Source organism: Oreochromis niloticus, linkage group LG23 (genome assembly GCF_001858045.2).
Source record: "Oreochromis niloticus isolate F11D_XX linkage group LG23, O_niloticus_UMD_NMBU, whole genome shotgun sequence".
NCBI lineage: Eukaryota > Metazoa > Chordata > Actinopteri > Cichliformes > Cichlidae > Oreochromis > Oreochromis niloticus.
This window is the reverse complement of record NC_031986.2, coordinates 42,959,998-42,983,158: the sequence shown is the minus strand read 5'-3', so window position 1 is coordinate 42,983,158 and position 23,161 is coordinate 42,959,998. Positions and strand designations below refer to the sequence as shown.

The window sequence follows — 23,161 nt, the reverse complement described above, 5'->3', positions numbered from 1 at the left end:
CATATTAACATCAGAGCCTCACGCAGTTGCTACGCATTTGTCGTGATCTAAATCTCCCATTTCATCACATCCCCCAAAAAATAAATGAGTAAAATTTGAATTACAAGTTTGCAGCTCTCAGTGTATTTGTGTAGATATCAATCTAAACATTTGTGAATGTGTTTTCTGTAACTGTAAATTTAAAACACAAGTGTGTGAAGATGAAAACTGAAAGTGAAATTTTAAAAATAAAGTTCACTGTTTTCCACACATTCTCACATTTAGAACATTTTTACCTTCACAAAGATCCTCTAGTGGATCTAGATTTCTGTTTAAAAGACACTATAACTGCATAAAAGTATTGCTAGGAATAACACAAATCATGCTATTGCATCTGGCTATCTTGAAAATTAAATTCATTACAACTAAATTATTTAGAGAAAAATATACTTATGGCTTTTTCAGGCAGATGATTGTATGTGACACTCTGTGACAGCATTTAGCGTATTTGTAGCATATATGAGAAAACAAGATCCCTTCTGTTTGTAAGAGAACTGCAGGTTATGACATCAACTGAAACAGAAACGTTAAAGACGCAGCTCATAGCTTCACCTCGAAACACTGGCAGGTTGTGGCATCACCCTAAAGAGCAATGGGATCATCCCCAAATGTAATGGTACCATTTTAAACACCCGTGGTATCGTCTACAAATGCAGCGGCATGACCTCCACATGCATCACCAACAAAATGTCGAGGATGTCATATCCACAGTCAGCAATGCCAAGGAAACTCACCCCCAAACACCGAGGCAAACACCGAGGCATGTTGTAGCATTTGAAGGCACCATCTCAAGTCACGGCTCAGTGTTCATTATGATCTCGACACACCCTTTCCAAAGAAATTTGACTGCACCATAATCACTTCTGATTAACCACTATTATGCTTCCACATCACAAACAAAATGCAATCTGTGTGTTTTTCTGCCCTCTGTTCATGTTTTACCACATCATGAAAAATACCTTTAGATGGGTTATGATTTAAAGCACTGCTGTAGTCCTTAAAATGCTACAGTGTATGTTTGGGTCGTTATAGAGGAAAATTCATGCCAAACATTTTTTGATGTTTCTTTTTGTTTGTTCTTTCTTTCTTTCTTCTGGTGGATTAACTTTAAACTGGACGGCTGCTTGATCTGAGGTGTGGATCAAGACGCTTCATGTACCTCAGATTTAAACCTGTATGGTCCTGTCTTTGTTTATGATTAACTATGAGTCGCACTGATAATCATAATTTGGCTCACTCACATCTACAATGACAACATTCACACAGCTCAGATCCTTCATAATTTTCCTGATTGGTTGTAGTACAATAGCACAATATATATGGACCCTAGACCAGTAGGGTCCACTAAAGTCAATGAATCTGGGACGGTCTGAATAACTTCAATCCAAAGCCTTACACATAACAGTATATCTGCTCACTGAGCCAGATTTATTGAACTGGTGATATGGATGTTGACACACACAGACACACTGCATTTAACATTTACTATAAGACATGTCAAAAGATTTTCTTAAGAACACCTTCAGGATACGAGGAAGTGAGAGACCAGGAAAATAATCTAAGATATGTTTTTCATTTCACAAGTGAAGGGAAATGTGTTTTGTTTATCACAATGTTCCAGCTTCCTCAATTACAGCTGTTGCACCGCCCACTAACACACATTGCAACAACTATAACTGTCCTGGAGGGTGGACTCATTTCTTCTGAGACATTTGCAGGGTTTCTTCTGTTTCTCTTAAAGGGACTTTCAAAGAGGAGATGTTTTTCTTTGTCAACTCAGATTTTCAGGTTTATTGAGATTCTCTCAGCTCTTTACAATATTGGATGTGGTGTACAAACATTTACTTTAAGGTAAGAAACAGTTCTTATTCAGTTGTTTTTGTCAGTCTGTGTTTAATACTTGCCAGAGAAATGTTGAAATCATTTTCTAGTTTAATGGATAAAACTGAGAGCTCTCTAAAACGGCCTTTTCCCCCCTAATAGTTTTCCTAGAGAAATCCACACACACTACCTCATGCTGGCTCTGTCCTCCAATAAAACTGAATTTGTAATCAAACTGTAGTTATATGGCAAAAAAGTTTTAACCTAACATTTATGTCCAGCAATGTGTCGGCTGCTCAATACTTGCAAATCTATGAATAACAATGAAATTATACTCTCAGGCATCTTTAAAGCAAACACTTTCAGTGTAATCTGCCTCTAGAAGTCTACATATATATGAATACTTGCAGAAGTAAATAAATATTTAGAGTGCCAATGGATGACCAGGTATCACTGTGATATTTATTTTACAGATGTGGATATGGATTCTGATTAGTCTTAACATCATCTCAAAGCTGCATGCGTATTCAGACGGTAGCTTGATAGAAGCATGTGACTCAATGTTACCCAATCATAATGGTGCAGCTCCTCAAACCACAGAACCCCCCTTCATGGTTGAATATGTGCCCGGCAGCTATCCCGGAGAGCCTGTTACAGGTACAGGGAACGTTGTAGTTTTTATTTTGTTACATTTGTTTATCACAGCAATCTCTGGTGTAATTGTAATTTACATATTTTTTTTTTTTTACAAGTTATTACAATTTCTCTTCATTCTCTTTTTCCCAAATCTTTGCTTGGATGAATTTTTGAAACAATTTTCAAGTTTTGCTCAAGAGCGAGGAATCCACATATTTTAGGGGGTTTATGTTAGAGGCTCGAGAGGTTGCAGATGAAAAACGTCTTACCGGAAAATTTGTTCTACTTGACCCTGAACAGACTCGGCTCCTGACATGTGGTGGTTTAGAAGTAAGTAGTTGGAATTTGATTCATTTATTGTTTTCATTTTTTGTAAATCTGAAGCTCTCTTAAGTTTTGCCACTCTTCTCAGGGTTCAGCTGTTAGTCACACACTCAATCTCGACAAAACTTTGATCCGAGTTAACTGGACTGCGACAGAAGCAGAGCAGGACATCACGTTCAGGTGACTTTAAAATTTCTGATATTCTGTGGCTGACGTCCGCGGTGATTTCTCTAATATTGCAATGCAACAGAAAATGAATTATATCAGCATTCATTCCTTTCTAACATATTTCAGAGCAACATTTCTTCACACTTTTGGAATATTTTGGGAAAATGTGAATATCATTTTACCTCAGCGCACTACTACTACAACTACTACACCAGAACCAACTACTACACCAGTACCAATTACTACACCAGAACTAACTACTACACCAGAACCAACTACTACACCAAGTACCACAAAGTGCAGCACCAACATAGAAGAAGTAAGTAACAACAGGTGGATTTGATTTTGTAACACTGTACACAAAGTGATTCATTAATCTTGCAAGAGCTTTTTTTGACAACACTGCTCCCTGTTTCTGATTTACTTTCAGCGAGCAGGTATTGCACTGATGTGTTTTGATTCTGTTTTGGTGGCAGAGATGAAAGTAAGTAGGATATTTAACGATACTCAAGTCATGCACTAAATGCTATTCAGCCCCGTCTTAAAAGAACAAGAGGAAATGTCATTGCGTTCTACTTCATGTCTTGTTAGGTAATATCCAATATAGGCAAAGTCTTACTGGCCAGTGAGGCTGTTTTTCATCATATAAATAAGGTAAGAGCTGGGGGCCTTTTGTGCTCACAGTATTTGATTATCTTCTTGTCCTGCATGTTTATATTGCTTCCAAGAATTCTTTGAGTATGTAGTTAGTTTGAAAGACGGGGGCTCATGGGGTGTTTTCATAGGGTAAAATATGGATTTTCAGGCACAAGGCTGTTTAACTTATAATATGCACTGTTTTTTTTATTTTTATTTAAATTTTGTAGGTGTGTAAGGTAGCAGGCAACGTGCTTTGTGTTGCTCTTGAAATCTCATCCCTGATCTTGTTTAGTATCGGTGATTCTTTCAAGGTGAGCAACAACTGGTGGTGTAAAACACGTCTCAATAACAACATCTGTTTTATTTTTCCCACATGTATTTTTCATGTGTGTGTGTATGTGTTTTTTTAGGTCATCTTCTTTGCTCTTGTGTGTGTGATGATAGTGATTAACTTCACTGGAATAGTAGTTGTGTCTCTGGGGATTAGAAGTGGTCCTGAAGGGTACGTTTAACTTCACTTTGCATGTGCAAACATATCAACTGACATGCAGTTTGTGCAAAATGTTTATTTCATGTTTCATGTTCTCTTTAAGAAAGAAGATTTGTGAATACGCTGCCAATGTTTGTTTTGTTATCCATAATATTTTTACAAGTAAGAAAATTCTTATACTTCTAAATGTAAGAGTCTTAACTTTACACCTTGAAAAAAAGAGTTTGGACTTTTCTGTGAAACTAGTTGCCACTGCCTTTGTATTGCTCTGATTTTATTTCCATGTTTGTTTTGGGCACAGTTGCTGTCATATTTGTTGGTGTTATGGAGAATGACTGCGGAAATAACATGAGGGACTCTTGGCTTCTGAAAGTGATGATTGCTTTCACAGTATGGGATTTCCTGAATGTAATCTGGATTGTCATTTTGAGCAGTGAAAAAAGAGGTGAATGCCTTGTGCCTGTCTAAATATAAGAGTCTGCATCAAATACAGCATGAATTCTAATGAGGAATAATAATATTCATATTTTTCTGTTACAGGCCATTTAGGAATGAGTGAGAGAAACAAGCAGCAAGTTCGTGTCTGTTTTTCTCATTGTCAGAGGAGACTCAGAGATGCTGTTGTTAATAGTGTATCAGTAATCCTCTTCGCTGGAGCCATTTCTTTTTCTATAGCCATCATTGTTGGCATATTTCCTTGTCAGAAACAATAGTTTTGTGGTTTGTTTGAATCACAATCATATTTCTCTTGTAGTTTATTTAAAGTATGGTTACGTCACACTTACTATTCAGAAAACTGAGCATATCACACTGTTTACCTGCTGCTTCCTCATTTAATGCAAGTAGTGCTTGAGGGTCTTATTTATTGTATCTCGTAATTTCTCAATACACCAGGCAGACTACATATTGCTTTAGCACACTACAGGGGCGATTCTAGGGTCAGAGCTTTGGGGGTGCTGAGCACCCAGAGAGCTGCCCAGCCAGGCACAATAAACTTTACTCGTCACGATGAGACTTCTTCCCCGTCTCTGTCAGTCCCTGCATCCTTAAATGTCTCCAGTTGTCCCGAGTTCTCTCTGACTGTCTCCTTGGTGCATTTAAACCCCTGTTCCTCCCTGTCCTCATCGTCTGTTGTCTTCATCTCTGTTATCAGTCATCATAATTTTACCATCTCTGTGCAAGTCTGCAAATTTCTTTATTAAATCATAAAATTCTTAAATTCATCAAGTCTCTCTGTGCCTGGGTCCTCGTCACAAAACATGACATCACTGTTTTTTACATTTTAACACAATTTAATCCCCACATTTGTGAAAGAAAAGCAAAACACTTTTTTGAAAAGTCTGTAACAAAACCATCAAATCTGATAAAGGTTATTTAAATGCTGCAAAAGAAGAATGGATTGGAATAAAAAAAAAAAATACATATCCTAACCGTAATTACTGGGGGAGAATAATGAATGATGCTCATAGTGAGTAAAAAGTAAACTGAGCGCATTATTTGGACAGAGATTCACTTCTAATGTGTATCATATAATACAGATACATAAAAAATACACTCCAAAAATAGAAGAGTCCTTGAAATGTACAAATGTACAAAATATTAATTAAAAAAAAGATAAAAATGGAGGCAACTTTGCCTGTGGTACAATATATACTATGTATGAAAAGATCTTTACTGCAGATACTACTATGGCTCTGCAGATTTTTTCTTTTGTTTAACCTTTGCCACCTCACCTTGAGGTTTGCAAATCTGTCTGTCACTTTTTGGTGGTCAAGTCTCTCAAGCATCTCTTTGCATCTCAGTGGTAACAACAGTAGGTTACGGACAATTTTAAGTTGTAGATTTTAAATAGGCTATATAAATTTCAATGGGAGCAACAGGACGGTCATATGTCGCTGATTTTACTAGTAGGACGAATTGTAGGGAAGCAAACATAGTCAGAAAACATGTTTCAACACTGCAGGTTACCTGGGTTTAATGTTTTTCAGCTAAAAAGATCTGATTCTCTGGTCTGACTCCCACCTAACTTTATAAAGAGTAACTGAAGGTTAAATGCAGCTAACATGTCCTGTTTTAAGCCAGGCACTCACACCTCCGCTCCGCTGCGTCTCAGCCACCATCGCTCTGGCAGAAAGGGCGCTAGAGCCAGAGGCGAGCTGGAACAAAACATTTTTTTTTGGGGGGGGGGGGGGGTTCCATACAGTACTCAACCAAGTACTGTATGGTTTTTATATTTTTAGTAGTGTGTCACACAAACAGCAAAAAAAAAAGTAAGAAATTTTGGGGGGTGCTGAGCACCCCCAGAAATGGGCTAAAAACGCCCCTGGCACACTACATAGCTTGTTTTTCATTTTCAAGGGAAGTTTTCCTAAAGTAGGTTAAATTATTTCTCAACAAAGTTAAGCACTACTTTGAGGATGAAGTTAGACCACCTGTGTATTGCCATTTCAAAGCCTTGCTGTGTCTTGGAGACATTTTCTTGCAGTCAGATTAAGAAAAAAAAGCCTAATGAAAAGCCACACAGAGGAGAGACATTATTAGGCAGTATATATTTAACAGCAGAGTGGAGAGAGTAGACAATTTCAGATACCTGGGTTTTCACATCACACAGGACCTGTCACACTAACACTCTGAAGGTGCTCAAGAACTTCTACTCATGCACCATCCAGAGCATCCAGCATCCAGAGCAATGTAAGCGTCCTGTTAATGTCGGCGGTGTCAGTTACACAATGGACCCAGAGCCAGCAGTGCACGGGCAAGGAATGCATTTCTTGCTTGAAAATTCCGACACAACTTCACATTTAAAGAAGAAAGGGATGGGCGAAATCTGACTGTGCAATGCAAACTCTGCCAGCAACCAAGCTGCTCTCAGTTTCAAAAGACTCCAAGCTAAAGAAACATCTGAAAGTACGTTTTTTAAAAAAAAACTAACGTCAGCCTACTGCAACTACCTTGTTTTAGTTGTGGTAGCTACCTGGGTTATGTGCCACTTCAGTATATTCAATGTAGGTTAGATCATAGACTGCTTTCAGAACTGCACATGATTATTTGCAGGTAGCAGGTTGTTAATGCTAATCATCAAGTCTAACAATCTGCAGTCTATGAACTAAGCTCAGCTAACACCAGCTAACAATGTTAGCTTCGTGGCGAGTAGCCTTCAGTAATAGTAACAAATCACACAGCAATAGTACATTCATGTAGTTGTAAAAAGCATGACAATATATTAAGTAATCCAAAGTATTCAGAATGCGTTACTCACATTGAGTAACTTCACGGAATATGTTCTAAACTACATTTTGGGACATGTATTCTGTCATCTGTAGTGGAATACATTTTACAAGTAACCTTCCCAACACTGCATATCACATCACTGTATCACATCACTGTGCATGCACTCAATAACAAAATAATGTATTTCAATAATTGTTTTTGACTGTTCACTGTAAATCTGCACACTGCTGATTTGCACACCTTTTTAATTTCCATTTTTAATTTGAGGTCATTCTTGTATTATTAATGGTCGACCACTATCAGTTGTAGAAGATAGGGGGTTAGAAAATGTGCTACAGTTAGGTTCAGGTGATCCAACTTTCCAACTGCCATGCCGAAAGACTATTTCAAGTCAAATTAAACAGCTTTATGACACTGAAAAGCAAGCAAAATGAGATGCATTACAGACAGCCCTGCTAATATGGAGGAACTACACCAGGAGCAAACAAGACTGGGGCAACAGAAAGAGCCACTCATACAGGATGTTTCCATGCTGGAGATGGTTTCTCGTCTACTAAAGAATCAAGAGGCTGTTTTTGCTGCTTTAAACAAACAAAAGCACAAGCTAGTCATTTTAACTCTATCAGAGCTGGTAAACTCCAAAAGCTGGCGACTGTCCTTGAGCCATGCAGGTAAATAAAACCATTTTTTAACTCATTGTTACTGCTTCTTCAAAAAGCTCTATAGTTGACAGTTATTGTGTAATAAATACTTTCTTGAACGGTCTACTACAGGTTTGTGACTGAACTTCTTGGAGGTTAGACATATGTCTCATGTTCAGTGGTTTTACCTGCTTTCTGCCACCTGCATCACAGCATGGAGGTCTCTGGTAATGACTCAAACTACATGGTGAAATTTAAGACTGCCTTCACAAAGGACCTATCCCAACATGTAGCTACACTCAACCATCAGTGGCTCAAGACAGCTACTGTGCTTGACCCATGCCTTAAGGATTTAAAGAGTCTTGCAAGGGGAGAGTGAGGAGAGGTTTGGGCCAGCCTTGAGGCCCTCCAGGTCAAATAACCTTTTATGTTTCTGGCATATTTTTTAAGAAGAAAAACTGCACTTTATGTTGAAATTTTTATTATTATTTTAAAGACAAATTATGAAAATGCACTTAAAGTACTTAAAATAGCACTTTATGTTTAAGTCTGCTCAATTTTGGCCAGGGATATTATTTTTATTCTTCTGTTTTGAATTGAAATGCAGTTTAAATGCTTTTTTCCCCCAGAAATTAAAAAAACTTGAGTTTACAATATTCATGTCCATGTTTATTATTTTATTCTATCGCCCACTAAAACCCTTTTAGACTTTGGGGGTAAATTTTCTTGTGCGATTAAATGCAATTAATCGAGATTAATTAATTACAAAGCCTGTAATTAATTAGATTATTTTTTTAAATGGAGTCCCACCCCTGTTAATAAACATAAATGGAAATATAAAATAAAGAGGAAGTGGACCACTCACTCACAAGTTTCGTCCCCATGAAACTACAGCATGTGCTGGAAATTGATGTCTCATGATTCAGCAGTAAAATGGCTTTTCTTTGGTGGTATTTCACTTTGAGTTCAAAACACTAAACACACTGCTGTGTAAAAGGTAGCCTTTGTTTATGTCTATGGTCCATTTGATGACTCACTCAGTTAAACTCTGCCAAGATACAGAGATGCATTTATCAGCTGCTTAGAAAATGATTAAACTTGCTGTAACTTCCTGTTGTTCTTAGAGCCGTACTAATGTTCTTCTAGCAGCTTCAATGTATATCTTCATTTGGACAAATGTAAAGAAATGTAAAGAAATATTCATACTTGGTGTCAAATCTAATTTTAATGTTATCTATATAAAACATAGTGTCTGTAAACATACTTGGTGAAATGGACTTTTGAACTTTCAGGTTTCTTAAGAAGTGAGTCGTAACTCCTGCTTAGTAAATGATTGACTTCTTCTTGTGCTGAATAGATGTCAAGTCCTAGTTTCAAAGCTGGAGACTTTAATTTTTAGCAAACAGAAGGACAAGTTACAGCCAGTGGATGCTTTATTAGAGACCTTGCTGTCTTAATTCTTTGTGATTTTGGTTCATATTAACATCAGAGCCTCACACAGTTGCTACACATTTGTCGTGATCTAAATCTCCCATTTCATCACATCCTCCAAAAAATAAATGAGTAAAATTTGAATTACAAGTTTGCAGCTCTCAGTGTATTTGTGTAGATATCAATCTAAACATTTGTGAATGTGTTTTCTGTAACTGTAAATTTAAAACACAAGTGTGTGAAGATGAAAACTGAAAGTGAAATTTTAAAAATAAAGTTCACTTTGTTCCACACATTCTCACATTTAGAACATTTTTACCTTCACAAAGGTCCTCCACTGGATCGAGATTTCTGTTTAAAAGACACTATAACTGCATAAAAGTATTGCTAGGAGTAACACAAATTATGGTATTGCATCTGGCTATCTTGAAAATTAAACTCGACTGTGCAATATTTACTTTTGATTAATCACTATTATACTTCCATATCACAAACAACATGCAATCTCAGTTTTTTTTCAGCCCTCTAGTCATGTTTTACCACATCATGAACAGTACATGCAAAACACTATTTTTTTCATCCATCCATTTGCTTCCACTTATCCTTTTTCAGGCTCGTAGGGGGGCTGGAGATGCCCTATCCCAGCTGTCTTAGGGCGAGAGGCAGGGTACACCCTGGATAGGTTGCCAGTCTGTCACAGGGCTAACACATAGACACAGACAGCCATTCGCACTCACATTCACACCCGTGGGCAATTTAGAGTGTCCAATTAACCTATCCCCACTAACTAACTACATATCTTTGGACTGTGGGAGGAAGCCGGAGTACCTGGAGAGAACCACACAAACACGGGGAGAACATGCAGACTCCACACAGAAAGACCCCGGGGAGTTAAACTCAGGACCTTCTTGCTGTGAGGCAACAGTGCTAACCACTGTGCCAACGTGCTGTATTTTGTGTTATTTTTAAATGGAACACAGAATGTTTGTTCCAATTTCTTTCTTTTTGTTTGTTCTTTCCTTCTTTCTTCTTGTGGATTAACTTTAAACTGGACGGCTGCTTGATCTGGGGTGCGGATCAAGGAACTTTATGTACCTCAGATTTAAATCTGTGTGGTCCTGTCATTGTTTATGATTAACAATGAGTCGCACTGATAATCATCAACAGTGACAACATTAACATAGCTCAGATCCTTCATAATTTTCTGATTGATTGTAGTAGAACAGCACAATAAATATATACCCTAGATAAATAGGGTCAGTGAACGTCCATAAATCATGTATCTGGGAGTGTAAAACTAACTTTACAGAGTAAAAATCCAAAGCCTTACACATAACAGTATATCTGCTCACTGAGTCAGATTCCTAAAGTTCACATTTGCTATTAGACATGTCAATAAAATTTTCTTAAGAACACCTTCAATACACGAGGAAGTAAGAGACTAGGAAAATAATCCAGGATATGTCTTTCATTTCACAAGTGAAGGGAGAGGCGTTTTCTTTGTCACAATGTTCCAGCTTCCTCAATTACAGCTGTTGCACCGCCCACTAACACACATTGCAACAACTATAACTGTCCTGGAGGGTGGACTCATTTCTTCTGAGACATTTGCAGGGTTTCTTCTATTTCTCTTAGAGGGACTTTCAAAGAGGAGATGTTTTTCTTTGTCAACTCAGATTTTCAGGTTTATTGAGATTCTCTCAGCTCTTTACAATATTGGATGTGGTGTACAAACATTTACTTTAAGGTAAGAAACAGTTCTTATTCAGTTGTTTTTGTCAGTGTCCTCCAATAAAACTGCATTCGTAATCAAACAGCAGTTAGATGATGAGAAAGGCAGGACGGTGGCACAGTGTTTAGCACTGTTTCCTCACAGCAAGAAGGTCCTGAGTTCAATTCCACTCTCAGGCAAAGGGTGTTTCTGTGTGGAATCTGCATGTTTGTGTTTCTCTCCAGGTACTCCTCCTGAAGACTTTCAATTCAATTTGTTTTATACAGCACCAAATCACAACAACAGTTGCTTCAAGGCGCTTTATTTTGTAAGGTAGACCCCACATACAGAGAAAACCCCAAGAATCATATGAACCCCTGAGCAAGCACTTTGGTGACAGTGGGAAGGAAAAACTCCCCTTTAACAGGAAGAAACCTCCGGCAGAACCAGGCTCAGGGAGGGGCGGCAGTCTGCCGTGACCGGTTGGGGACAGAGGGGGAAGACAGGATGATCATTAACTTTTTGAATGGTCTTTTTCATCTTAATCTCTCTAAGTCTCCAGCTTTATGTATCCTGGGTCTGTTACCTGACAGCATTAATCTCTCTGGAAGACAGGGGCTATGGGTGCGTATGGCTGTTATGACAGGTTGCAGGATAATACTGAGGCACTGGAAATCATCTAACTCTTGTTGTTTTAAAGGGATGGACTGAACAAATGACCAAAATGGCATTATATGAACAGGTTATGCACAGAGTTAAGGGGAGAGAAGATATTTTTAATCAGGTCTGGGGTCCCTTTTTGCAGTACATAGACGATATGTCTGTTAGATAAAGTGACAAGTGTTGTTCTTCGTTTTCTTTTTTTGTTTGTTAGTTTTGTAGTTGATTTCGTATCTTGTTCCTTTTGGGGGGGGGGGGGCAGATACCTGCCAATATGGTGATATTTATTCCTGTAGTCTATGTTCTGCTTTCAATCCAAATCATGAATAAAAAAACAGAAGCACACACAGTTAAAGTTGTTTAACCTGTTTAACATGATGGTTTGTGTACTGTGCAAACATTAGCTTTGATCTGTGTTTATTGCTAATTAAAGAAAACAAGCAGTGACTAAAAAAAAAGGAAGAAATGATACAAGAGATGCTGTGGAAGAGAGACAGACATTAATAACAAGTATGATTCTATATAGAGAGGTCTATTAACAGTGAGAAACAGTGAGTGAGAAAGGTGACTGAAGAAGAAATACTCAATGCATCATGGGAATCCCCCAGCAGCCTACAACTAAGGGAGGATTCAGGGTCACCTGGTCCAGCCCTAACTATATGCTTTAGCAAAAAGGAAAGTTTGCAGCCTAATCTTAAAAGTAGAGATAGTGTCTGTCTCCTGAATCCAAACTGGAAGCTGGTTCCACAGAAGAGGGGCCTAATTTAATTTAATTCTGGATTTAACAGGAAGCCAATGAAGGGAAGCCAATACAGGAGAAATCTGCTCTCTCTTTCTAGTCCCTGTCAGGACTCTTGCTGCAGCATTTTGGATTAACTGAAGGCTTTTCAGAGAGTTTTTAGGACTTCCTGATAATAATGAATTATGCTATGCCTTCTGATGATGCTGCCTAAGGGAAGCATGTATAATGTAAACAGAATTGGTCCTAGCACTGAACCATGTAGAACTTCATAATTAACCTTAGTGTGTGAAGAGGACTCTCCATTTACATCCCCCACGACCATGAAAAAGGATGAGCGGAAGCGATTGGATGGACGGATGTTTATGTCCAGCAATGTGTCGGCTGCTCAATACTTGCAAATCTATGAATAACAATGAAATTATACTCTCAGGCATCTTTAAAGCAAACACTTTCAGTGTAATCTGCCTCTAGAAGTCTAGGCAAGGCAAGGCAAGTTTATTTATATAGCACAATTCAACAACAAGGTGATTCAAAGTGCTTTACAGAGACATTAAAAACAAAATAGATAAAAAGCATGATTTAAAATTGATTAAGACAAGCAAACAAACAAACAAACAAACAAACAAAACAGTATATAAAATCAAAAATCAAAACAGTATATAAAATCAAAAATCAAAACAGTAGATAAAATCAGAACAGTAGATAAAATCAGTAGTTAAAATGTAAGTTTTGGAATTTAAGCTTAAAAGTGTGGATTTGGTGCTTTATTCAAAAGCAGCTGAGAACAGGTGAGTCTTCAACCTGGATTTAAATAAACTGAGTGTTTCAGCTGATCTGAGGCTTTCTGGGAGTTTGTTCCAGATATAAGGAGCATAAAAGCTGAATGCAGCTTCTCCGTGTCTGGTTCTGACTCTGGGGACTGATAACAGACCGGATCCAGATGACCTGAGGGATCTGGAAGGTTCATACTGGGTCAGGAGGTCACTGATGTATTTCGGTCCTAAACCATTCAGAGCTTTATAGACCAGCATCAGAACTTTAAAGTCTATCCTCTGACGGACAGACAGCCAGTGTAAAGACCTCAGAGCTGGACTGATGTGCTCCACTTTTTTGGTCTTAGTGAGGACTCGAGCAGCAGAGTTCTGAATGAGCTGTAGTTGTCTGACTGATTTTTTAGGTAGACCTGTAAAGATGCTGTTACAGTAATCAAGCCTACTAAAGATGAATGCATGGACTAGTTTTTCCAGGTCCTGTTGAGACATCAGATCTTTTATCCTTGAAATATTCTTGAGGTGATAGTAAGCTCATTTTGTTATTGTCTTAATGTGTTTTTCTAAGTTTAGGTCTGCATCCATCACTACACCCAAATTTCTTGCCTGGTTTGTGGTTTTTAGGTGTATAGATTGAAGTTCTCTGGTGACCTGTAATCGTTTTTCTTTGGCTCCAAAGACTATTACTTCAGTTTTGTTTTTGTTTAGCTGGAGAAAATTGTGGCACAGCCAGTCATTAATTTCCTCAATGCATTTACCAAGAGCCTGTACAGGGCCTCGGTCTCCTGGTGACATTGTGATATATATTTGTGTGTCATCTGCATAGCTATGATAGTTTATTTTGTTGTTCTTTATAATCTGTGCCAGTGGGAGCATGTAAATGTTGAACAGAAGGGGTCCCAAGATGGAACCTTGGGGAACTCCACATGTGATACTTGTCTGCTCAGATGTGAAGTTACCTATTGATACAAAGTATTTCCTGTTTTCTAAGTATGTTTTGAACCAGTTTAGTACAGTTCCTGAAAGACCTGCCCAGTTCTCCAGTCGTTTGAGTGGAGTCTACATATATATGAATACTTGCAGAAGTAAATAAATATTTAGAGTGCCAATGGATGACCAGGTATCACTGTGATATTTATTTTACAGATGTGGATATGGATTCTGATTAGTCTTAACATCATCTCAAAGCTGCATGCGTATTCAGAGGGTAACTTGATAGAAGCATGTGACTCAATGTTACCCAATCATAATGGTGCAGCTCCTCAAAACACAGAACCCCCCTTCATGGTTGAATATGTGCCCGGCAGCTATCCCGGAGAGCCTGTTACAGGTACAGGGAACGTTGTAGTTTTTATTTTGTTACATTTGTTTATCACAGCAATCTCTGGTGTAATTGTAATTTACATGTTTGGTTTTTTTTTACAAGTTATTACAATTTCTCTTCATTCTCTTTTTCCCAAATCTTTGCTTGGATGAATTTTTGAAACAATTTTCAAGTTTTGCTCAAGAGTGAGGAATCCACATATTTTAGGGGGTTTATGTTAGAGGCTCGAGAGGTTGCAGATGAAAAACGTCTTACCGGAAAATTTGTTCTACTTGACCCTGAACAGACTTGCCTCCTGACATGTGGTGGTTTAGAAGTAAGTAGTTGGAATTTGATTCATTTATTGTTTTCATTTTTTGTAAATCTGAAGCTCTCTTAAGTTTTGCCACTCTTCTCAGGGTTCAGCTGTTAGTCACACACTCAATATCGACAAAACTTTGATCCGAGTTAACTGGACTGCGACAGAAGCAGAGCAGGACATCACGTTCAGGTGACTTTAAAATTTCTGATATTCTATGGCTGACGTCCGCGGTGATTTCTCTAATATTGCAATGCAACAGAAAATGAATTATATCAGCATTCATTCCTTTCTAACATATTTCAGAGCAACATTTCTTCAGACTTTTGGAACATTTTGGGAAAATGTGAATATCATTTTACCTCAGCGCACTACTACTACAACTACTACACCAGAACCACCTACTACACCAGAACCAATTACTACACCAGTACCAATTACTACACCAGAACTAACTACTACACCAGAACCAACTACTACACCAGAACTAACTACTACACCAGAAACAAGTACATTTCTTCAGTCTTATGGAACATTCTGGGAAAATGTGAATATCATTTTATCTCAGCACACAACTACTATACCAAGTACCACAAAGTTCAGCGCTAACATAGAAGTAAGAACCCACAGGTGGATTTGGTTTTGTAACACTGTACACAAAGTGATTCATTAACCTTGCAAGAGCTTTTTTTGACAACACTGCTCCATGTTTCTGATTTACTTTCAGCGAGCAGGTATTGCACTGATGTGTTTTGATTCTGTTTTGATGGTGGAGATGAAAGTAAGTAGGATATTTAACGATACTCAAGTCATGCACAAAATGCTATTCAGCCCCATCTTAAAAGAACAAGAGGAAATGTCATTGTGTTCTCCTTCATGTCTTGTTAGGGAATATGCAATATAGGCAAAGTCTTACTGGCCAGTGAGGCTGTTTTTCATCATATAAATAAGGTAAGAGCTGGGGGCCTTTTGTGCCAGTGTTTTATTTTCTTCTTGTCCTGCATCTGCATCTTTGTATTGCTTCCAAGAATTCTTTGAGTATGTAGTTAGTTTAAAAGCCAGGGGATCGTGGAGTCCCTACCACAACTGTCATAGGGTAAAATACGGATTTTCAGGCACAAGGCTGTTTAACTTTATAATATGCAATTTTTCTTGTTTTTTGCTTTAATTTTGTAGGTGTCTAAGGTAGCAGTCAACGTGCTTTGTGTTGCTCTTGAAATCTCATCCCTGATCTTGTTTAGTATCGGTGATTCTTTCAAGGTGAGCAACAACTGGTGGTGTAAAACACGTCTCAATAACAACATCTGTTTTATTTTTCCCACATGTATTTTTCATGTGTGTGTTTATATGTGTTTTTTTAGGTCATCTTCTTTGCTCTTGTGTGTGTGATGATAGTGATTAATTCCACTGAAATAATAGTTGTGTCTCTGGGGATTAGAAGTGGTCCTGAAGGGTACGTTTAACTTCACTTTGCATGTGCAAACATATCAACTGACATGCAGTTTGTGCAAAATGTTTATTTCATGTTTCATGTTCTCTTTAAGAAAGAAGATTTGTGAATACGCTGCCAATGTTTGTTTTGTTATCCATAAGATTTTTACAAGTAAGAAAATTCTTATACTTCTAAATTAAAGAGTACCGTATTTTAAGGCGCAGCGGATTATAAGGCGCATTATGGGAAACAGCATCCTGCCATGCGATTGCATTTGTCCCTAACCATCAGGAACCCTCACGTTAACTTTTATCGAGTGGAAAAAAGTTAGCGTTCATCCTCCAGCTTCACTGTGTTTATGTTATGCTAACATAGCTGTGTAGCTAGCGATCACGTAGCACATCATTATATACCAGCTAGTCCAACTTCAGTAACCCTACAAACATCACTGCTGTTTAGTAACTCAGTGATCCCGTATTGTTTGTTTAACTTTGGGAATGAAGCGGACAGAGCTTTGGACCCAGATTACTCCGCGAGGCTCCTGACTACAGTAGCCGTAATGCTCCAACAATCCATCAAGCGGTACGACCTCTTAGCTTATTAAAGTCGTACTAAAACATTTCTTGACAGACTTTTGAGCGCCGTGTACCACATAAAATCAGTTCAAGGTCAGTAAGCACAACCAGAATTCATACATAAGGCGCACTGGATTATAAGGTGCATTGTCGATTTTTGAGAAAATAAAGGATTGTAAATGTGCCTTATAGTGTGGAAAATACAATATTAACTTCACACCTTGAAAAAAAAGAGTTTGGACTTTTTTGTGAAAATTGCTCCTGTGCCGTTTTGTCTGAAAGGTAAATGAGAAAAACTATACCTCTCTCACTATGAAGGCTGTAAACAAGGCAAAACAGCTCACTAGTGTATCGTAGGAATACAACAAATGGCTTTCAAACTGAAGACTGTGTTTATGTTACACATGATGCCAAAACTTATGTTAACTTTTTTTTTTGTCCAATATGTCCATTGTAAGAGGGGTTACGGACATAAACAGAGCAGCTCAAGGTTTTCTAGATCCAGTTTTAGAAGAACCTTTTGTTTTCTGCTGCAAGCTGTAGATGTTATTTAGCAAATATAAGAGCAGTATTGCAGATCCTCTCATCTAACTGTGGAAAAGCATGCAACCATATCTATTTTTATATTTCCCTTAAAACTTTGCCTTAAAACAAGAGACCAAAATTGGGGCTAGACCCATGCCTTCAGATAGTTGCCACTGCCTTTACATTGCTCTGATTTTATTTCCATGTTTGTTTTGGGCCCAGTTGCTGTCATATTTCTTGGTGTTATGGAGAATGACTGTGGAAATAACGTGGGGGACTCTTGGCTTCTGAAAGTGATGATTGCTTTCACAGTATGGGATTTCCTGAATGTAATCTGGATTGTCATTTTGAGCAGTGAAAAAAGAGGTGAATGCCTTGTGCCTGTCTAAATATAAGAGTCTGCATCAAATACAGCATGCTTTCTAATGAGGAATAATAATATTCATAATTTTCTGTTACAGGCCATTTAGGAATGAGCGAGAGAAACAAGCAGCAAAGGAAAAAGGTGAGAACTTGTCCACGTCATGTCACTATAACATGATGTAATTTGCTAATGTTTGTAATGTCACACTAAGTATCGAAGAGATATATCTATAACTTCTGTTCCCTGACGGAGCGGAACGAGGTACAACACATAAGTTTGGGATGTCACGCCCTCATGTGTCCTGGCTGAAGAAACCTTTATTCACGTCTTTAAGGCGGATGACCTGTGATGGCCTCCACATATACCCCCTGTCATTGTAGTCATCCCTCAGTTTGATAGCCGTTCTTCACCAAGCCAAGCTGCTCACTGGGTCCACCTTCTGTTCCTCTCCTTCAGGGAACAGAAGTTATAGACATAACTGTTTGTTCCCTTTCAGTCGATTGACTCGGTACAACACATAAGTATGGGATATATATACACGCCCCGCAGAGCAGCCACCGGACTGGAATCGGACCAGCACAACTTAGTGTGTGGTAGACCGAGCAGAAAGGACAGTATGAGCCACCGAAGGGGCTGTAACGTCCAAACGACAAAAATGTGTGGTGATGCCCAACTAGCTGCCGCACAAATATCAGCTACAGGTACCCCTTTGAAAAGAGCCCATGAGGTAGCCATTCTCCTGGTGGAATGAGCTCTCACTCCCTGGGGCAACACAAGACCCTTAGTGCTGTACGCCAGTAAGATAGCTCCTATACTCCAGTGGGACAGCCTCTGTTTACACAGAGCTCTACCTCTGGATTAGCACAGCAGACAACCAGCTGGTCAAATAAATGCACATTCTGAGTGCGCTCAATGTAGGTGCGTAGCACACGCACTGGACAAAGAGAATACATCCTCCTCTGCTCCTCAGATGCAAAAGGAGGGGAGCAAAAGCTCAGCAACTCAAACTCCATTGAGCTATAAGATGCAGGCATGACCTTGGGAAAATAGGCAGCATTTGGATGCAATACGACCTTGTGACCATCAGGAGAGAACTGTGTGCAGGAAGGATGCACAGACAGAGCATGAAGGTCACCCACTCGCTTTGCCTAAGCCAAAAGGAGAAGTATTGCAGTCTTATATGAGAGAAGTTTCATATCCACAGACTCAGTGGGTTCAAAAGCGAACCCCTTTCAGAATACGCATGGCAAGGGGATGTGCACCTGGTGTCACCCTTTCAAAGCCAATATGACAAGCAGATATAGCTGCTAAATAAACCTTTATTGCCCTCACAGACCCTTATCCAGCAGCTCCTGCAGGAATATCAAAACATCCACAATAGAGCACTGAAATGGGAGAGTGTGGTGGTCCTGGCTCCAATTCAATTCGATTTTATTTATACAGCACCAAATCACTCAAGGCACTTTATATTGAAAGGTAGACCCTACAATAATACATACAGAGAAAAACCCAACAATCATATGAACCCCTATGAGCAAGCACTTTGGCGACAGTGGGAAGGAAAAACTCCTTTTTAACAGGAAGAAACTCTCTAGAACTGGAGATATCATTTCCACTGGGGGGAAATGCATACAGGAGCACGTCTGGCCATTGGTGTGCTAGTGCGTCAATGCCCAAGGGTGTATTGTGGGCGATTATGGAGAAGAACGGGGCAGTGAGTATTTATCCTGGAGGCAAAAAGGTCTACTTGCGCCTTTCCAAATAGATCCGAAATCTGAGCCACTATCAAAAGGTGGAGAGGTTGGAGACAAGGTCTGCCTCCTCCGGAAGTGACGCGATGCACACAGGCGGTGAGAGAAAGTGCAGCACTGAAACACTCTCATCTTTAAAAGTCCAAGTGGCACTAAGGCGATCACAGATGCCATCATGCCCAACAAATGTAATATCGTCTGGAAACGCAGTCTGCGTCTCCAGCTGAAAATGAGCAAGGCAGCAGCCACTCTGTGCTCTGACAAACATGCGGCCGATGTCCAGCACATCAACGTCTTCCTGGGGAGCGCTGATGGGCTTCAACCCAGGCTGGAGCCTATCAGCAGTCCTGCATAGTTCCAGCTCCTCTTCTGTTAACTCATCAACGTATTCCATGTGGTCAGCCCAGCTAATTGTGGGGACATCAACCGGATAATCCTCGTATTCGGACTCTGATGAAGCCGGGGCTCCAGACTCAGAGAGGAGAGGTTCATGCTGTGCAACAGCCGTCTGTCTCAGCACTTATTCCACGTACATCTTCCATCTTTCTGGCACGTGCAGGTTTTGGGCTCCGTCAACATTCTCCTAGCATGGATGATTCCCAGGGAGACAAGTCAGGCATCGTACTGGTCGCTGTTGTGCAAAGAGAACCCCTGAGGAAAGGGGTGAACAGAAGATTTCTGCTTTGTTCGCTTCGGTTTGGAGTCCATTCCAAAACACAAAGCGAAACGCTGCATAGGAAAACTTGCAATTAGCGCTCTGCAGGCAACCTATGCACCAACTGCACTCTGGAAGCTAACATCAATAGGGGCAGTTGAGCTAAGTTCAAGTCGGAGACAATGGAGCTAATTAGCAGCAGCTAGCTAGCCCAACTCAGCAGAGGTGTTCTCAGCGAGGTGATGAGCGTACAAACTGAGGGATACTGTGATGACAGGGGGTATATGGGGCAGTGTGCATGTCATCACAGGTCATCCACCTTAAAGGCGTGAATAAAGGTTTCTTCAGCCAGGACACGCGAGGGCGTGATATCCCATACTTATGTGTTGTACCGAGTGATTCGACTGAAAGGGAACTGGAGTCTGTGCTAGTTCATGTCTGTTTTTCTCATTTTCAGAAGAGCCTCAGAGATGCTGTTGTTAATACTGTGTCAGTAATCCTCTTCGCTGGAGCCATTTCTTTTTCTACAGCCATCATTGTTGGCATATTTACTTGTCAGAAACAATAGTTTTGCGGTATGTTTGAATCACAATCAGATTTCTCTCATAGTGTTTACATATAGTATGGTTACATATACGTATAGTTATATCACAATTATTATTCAGAAAACTGATCATATCACACTGTTTACCTGCTGGATCCTCATTTAATGTAACTGGTGTTTAAGTGTCTTATTTATTGTATCTCACAGGCTGTATATTGCTTTAGTATACTATATACCTTGTTTTTCATTTTCAAGGTAAGTTTTCCTAAATCATTTCTTATCAAAGTTAAGCACATACTTTTAGGATGAAGTTAGACTACCTGTGTGTTGCTATTTGCAAAGCCTTGCTGTGCCTTGGAGACATTTTCTTGCAGTCAGATTCACTAAAAAAAGCCTAATGAAAAGCTACACAGAGGAGAGACATTTTTTAGCAATATATATTTAATGGGATCCATCACATCTAATAACAGCCATCTGATAAATGTTCACTCTGCTTTGATAACTACTTATAACTCAAATATTAATAAACATAATTGGTGTAAAAAGAAATTGGACCACAAGTTTGGCCCACATGAAACTACAGGGAGTGCAGAATTATTAGGCAAATGAGTATTTTGTCCACATCATCCTCTTCATGCATGTTGTCTTACTCCAAGCTGTATAGGCTCGAAAGCCTACTACCAATTAAGCATATTAGGTGATGTGCATCTCTGTAATGAGAAGGGGTGTGGTCTAATGACATCAACACCCTATATCAGGTGTGCATAATTATTAGGCAACTTCCTTTCCTTTGGCAAAATGGGTCAAAAGAAGGACTTGACAGGCTCAGAAAAGTCAAAAATAGTGAGATATCTTGCAGAGGGATGCAGCAGTCTTAAAATTGCAAAGCTCCTGAAGCGTGATCATCGAACAATCAAGCGTTTCATTCAAAATAGTCAACAGGGTCGCAAGAAGCGTGTGGAAAAACCAAGGCGCAAAATAACTGCCCATGAACTGAGAAAAGTCAAGCGTGCAGCTGCCAAGACGCCACTTGCCACCAGTTTGGCCATATTTCAGAGCTGCAACATCACTGGAGTGCCCAAAAGCACAAGGTGTGCAATACTCAGAGACATGGCCAAGGTAAGAAAGGCTGAAAGACGACCACCACTGAACAAGACACACAAGCTGAAACGTCAAGACTGGGCCAAGAAATATCTCAAGACTGATTTTTCTAAGGTTTTATGGACTGATGAAATGAGAGTGAGTCTTGATGGGCCAGATGGATGGGCCCGTGGCTGGATTGGTAAAGGGCAGAGAGCTCCAGTCCGACTCAGACGCCAGCAAGGTGGAGGTGGAGTACTGGTTTGGGCTGGTATCATCAAAGATGAGCTTGTGGGGCCTTTTCGGGTTGAGGATGGAGTCAAGCTCGACTCCCAGTCCTACTGCCAGTTTCTGGAAGACACCTTCAAGCAGTGGTACAGGAAGAAGTCTGCATCCTTCAAGAAAAACATGATTTTCATGCAGGACAATGCTCCATCACACGCGTCCAAGTACTCCACAGCGTGGCTGGCAAGAAAGGGTATAAAAGAAGAAAAACTAATGACATGGCCTCCTTGTTCACCTGATCTGAACCCCATTGAGAACCTGTGGTCCATCATCAAATGTGAGATTTACAAGGAGGGAAAACAGTACACCTCTCTGAACAGTGTCTGGGAGGCTGTGGTTGCTGCTGCACGCAATGTTGATTGTGAACAGATCAAAACACTGACAGAATCCATGGATGGCAGGCTTTTGAGTGTCCTTGCAAAGAAAGGTGGCTATATTGGTCGCTGATTTGTTTTTGTTTTGTTTTTGAATGTCAGAAATGTATATTTGTGAATGTGGAGATGTTATATTGGTTTCACTGGTAAAAATAAATCATTGAAATAGGTATATATATGTTTTTTGTTAAGTTGCCTAATAATTATGCACAGTAATAGTCACCTGCACACACAGATATCCCCCTAAAATAGCTAAAACTAAAAACAAACTAAAAACTACTTCCAAAAACATTCAGCTTTGATATTAATGAGTTTTTTGGGTTGTTGTTCAATAATAAAATTATTCCTCAAAAATACAACTTGCCTAATAATTCTGCACTCCCTGTACAGCATGTGCTGTAAATTGATGTCTCTCGATTCAGCAGTAAAATGGCTTTTCTTTGGCGGTATTTCACTTGAAATTCAAAACATTGAACCTGCTGCTGTGTAAAAGGTAGCCTTAGTTTATGTCTATGGTCCATTTGATGAGTCGCCCAGTAAATCTCTGCCAAGATACAGAGATGCATGTATCAACTGCTTAGAAAGTGATTCAACTTGCTCTAACTTCTTGTTTTCAGAGCCATACTAATGCTGTTGTAGCAGCTTCAATGT

General features: G+C 39.3%; 1 protein-coding gene across 3 annotated transcripts; it reads left to right on the top strand.

Annotated features, from left to right (window-relative positions):
• Nucleotides 1–1,732: 1,732 nt before the first annotated feature.
• LOC102079386 (uncharacterized) lies at nucleotides 1,733–21,348 on the top strand. 3 transcript variants are annotated; one of them, XM_019351564.1, is made up of 14 exons: nucleotides 1,733–1,890; nucleotides 2,334–2,517; nucleotides 2,684–2,826; nucleotides 2,909–3,000; nucleotides 3,115–3,201; nucleotides 15,382–15,541; nucleotides 15,653–15,706; nucleotides 15,814–15,876; nucleotides 16,102–16,185; nucleotides 16,287–16,378; nucleotides 16,470–16,528; nucleotides 17,680–17,823; nucleotides 17,919–17,962; nucleotides 20,685–21,348. In XM_019351564.1, the coding sequence occupies exons 1-14, from the start codon at nucleotides 1,864–1,866 to the stop codon at nucleotides 20,793–20,795; spliced, it is 1,344 nt and encodes a 447-aa protein (XP_019207109.1). In that variant the 5' UTR covers nucleotides 1,733–1,863; the 3' UTR covers nucleotides 20,796–21,348. The 3 variants fall into 3 exon arrangements, with proteins under 3 accessions (XP_019207109.1, XP_019207111.1, XP_019207110.1); XM_019351566.2 differs by lacking the exons at nucleotides 15,382–15,541; nucleotides 15,653–15,706; nucleotides 15,814–15,876; ... (4 more) ...; nucleotides 17,919–17,962; nucleotides 20,685–21,348 and adding exons at nucleotides 3,246–3,307; nucleotides 3,419–3,472; nucleotides 3,580–3,642; ... (3 more) ...; nucleotides 4,419–4,562; nucleotides 4,658–5,116 and having other exon boundaries at nucleotides 3,115–3,200; XM_019351565.2 differs by lacking the exons at nucleotides 15,382–15,541; nucleotides 15,653–15,706; nucleotides 15,814–15,876; ... (4 more) ...; nucleotides 17,919–17,962; nucleotides 20,685–21,348 and adding exons at nucleotides 3,419–3,472; nucleotides 3,580–3,642; nucleotides 3,855–3,938; ... (2 more) ...; nucleotides 4,419–4,562; nucleotides 4,658–5,116 and having other exon boundaries at nucleotides 3,115–3,307.
• The last annotated feature ends 1,813 nt before the right edge of the window (nucleotides 21,349–23,161 follow it).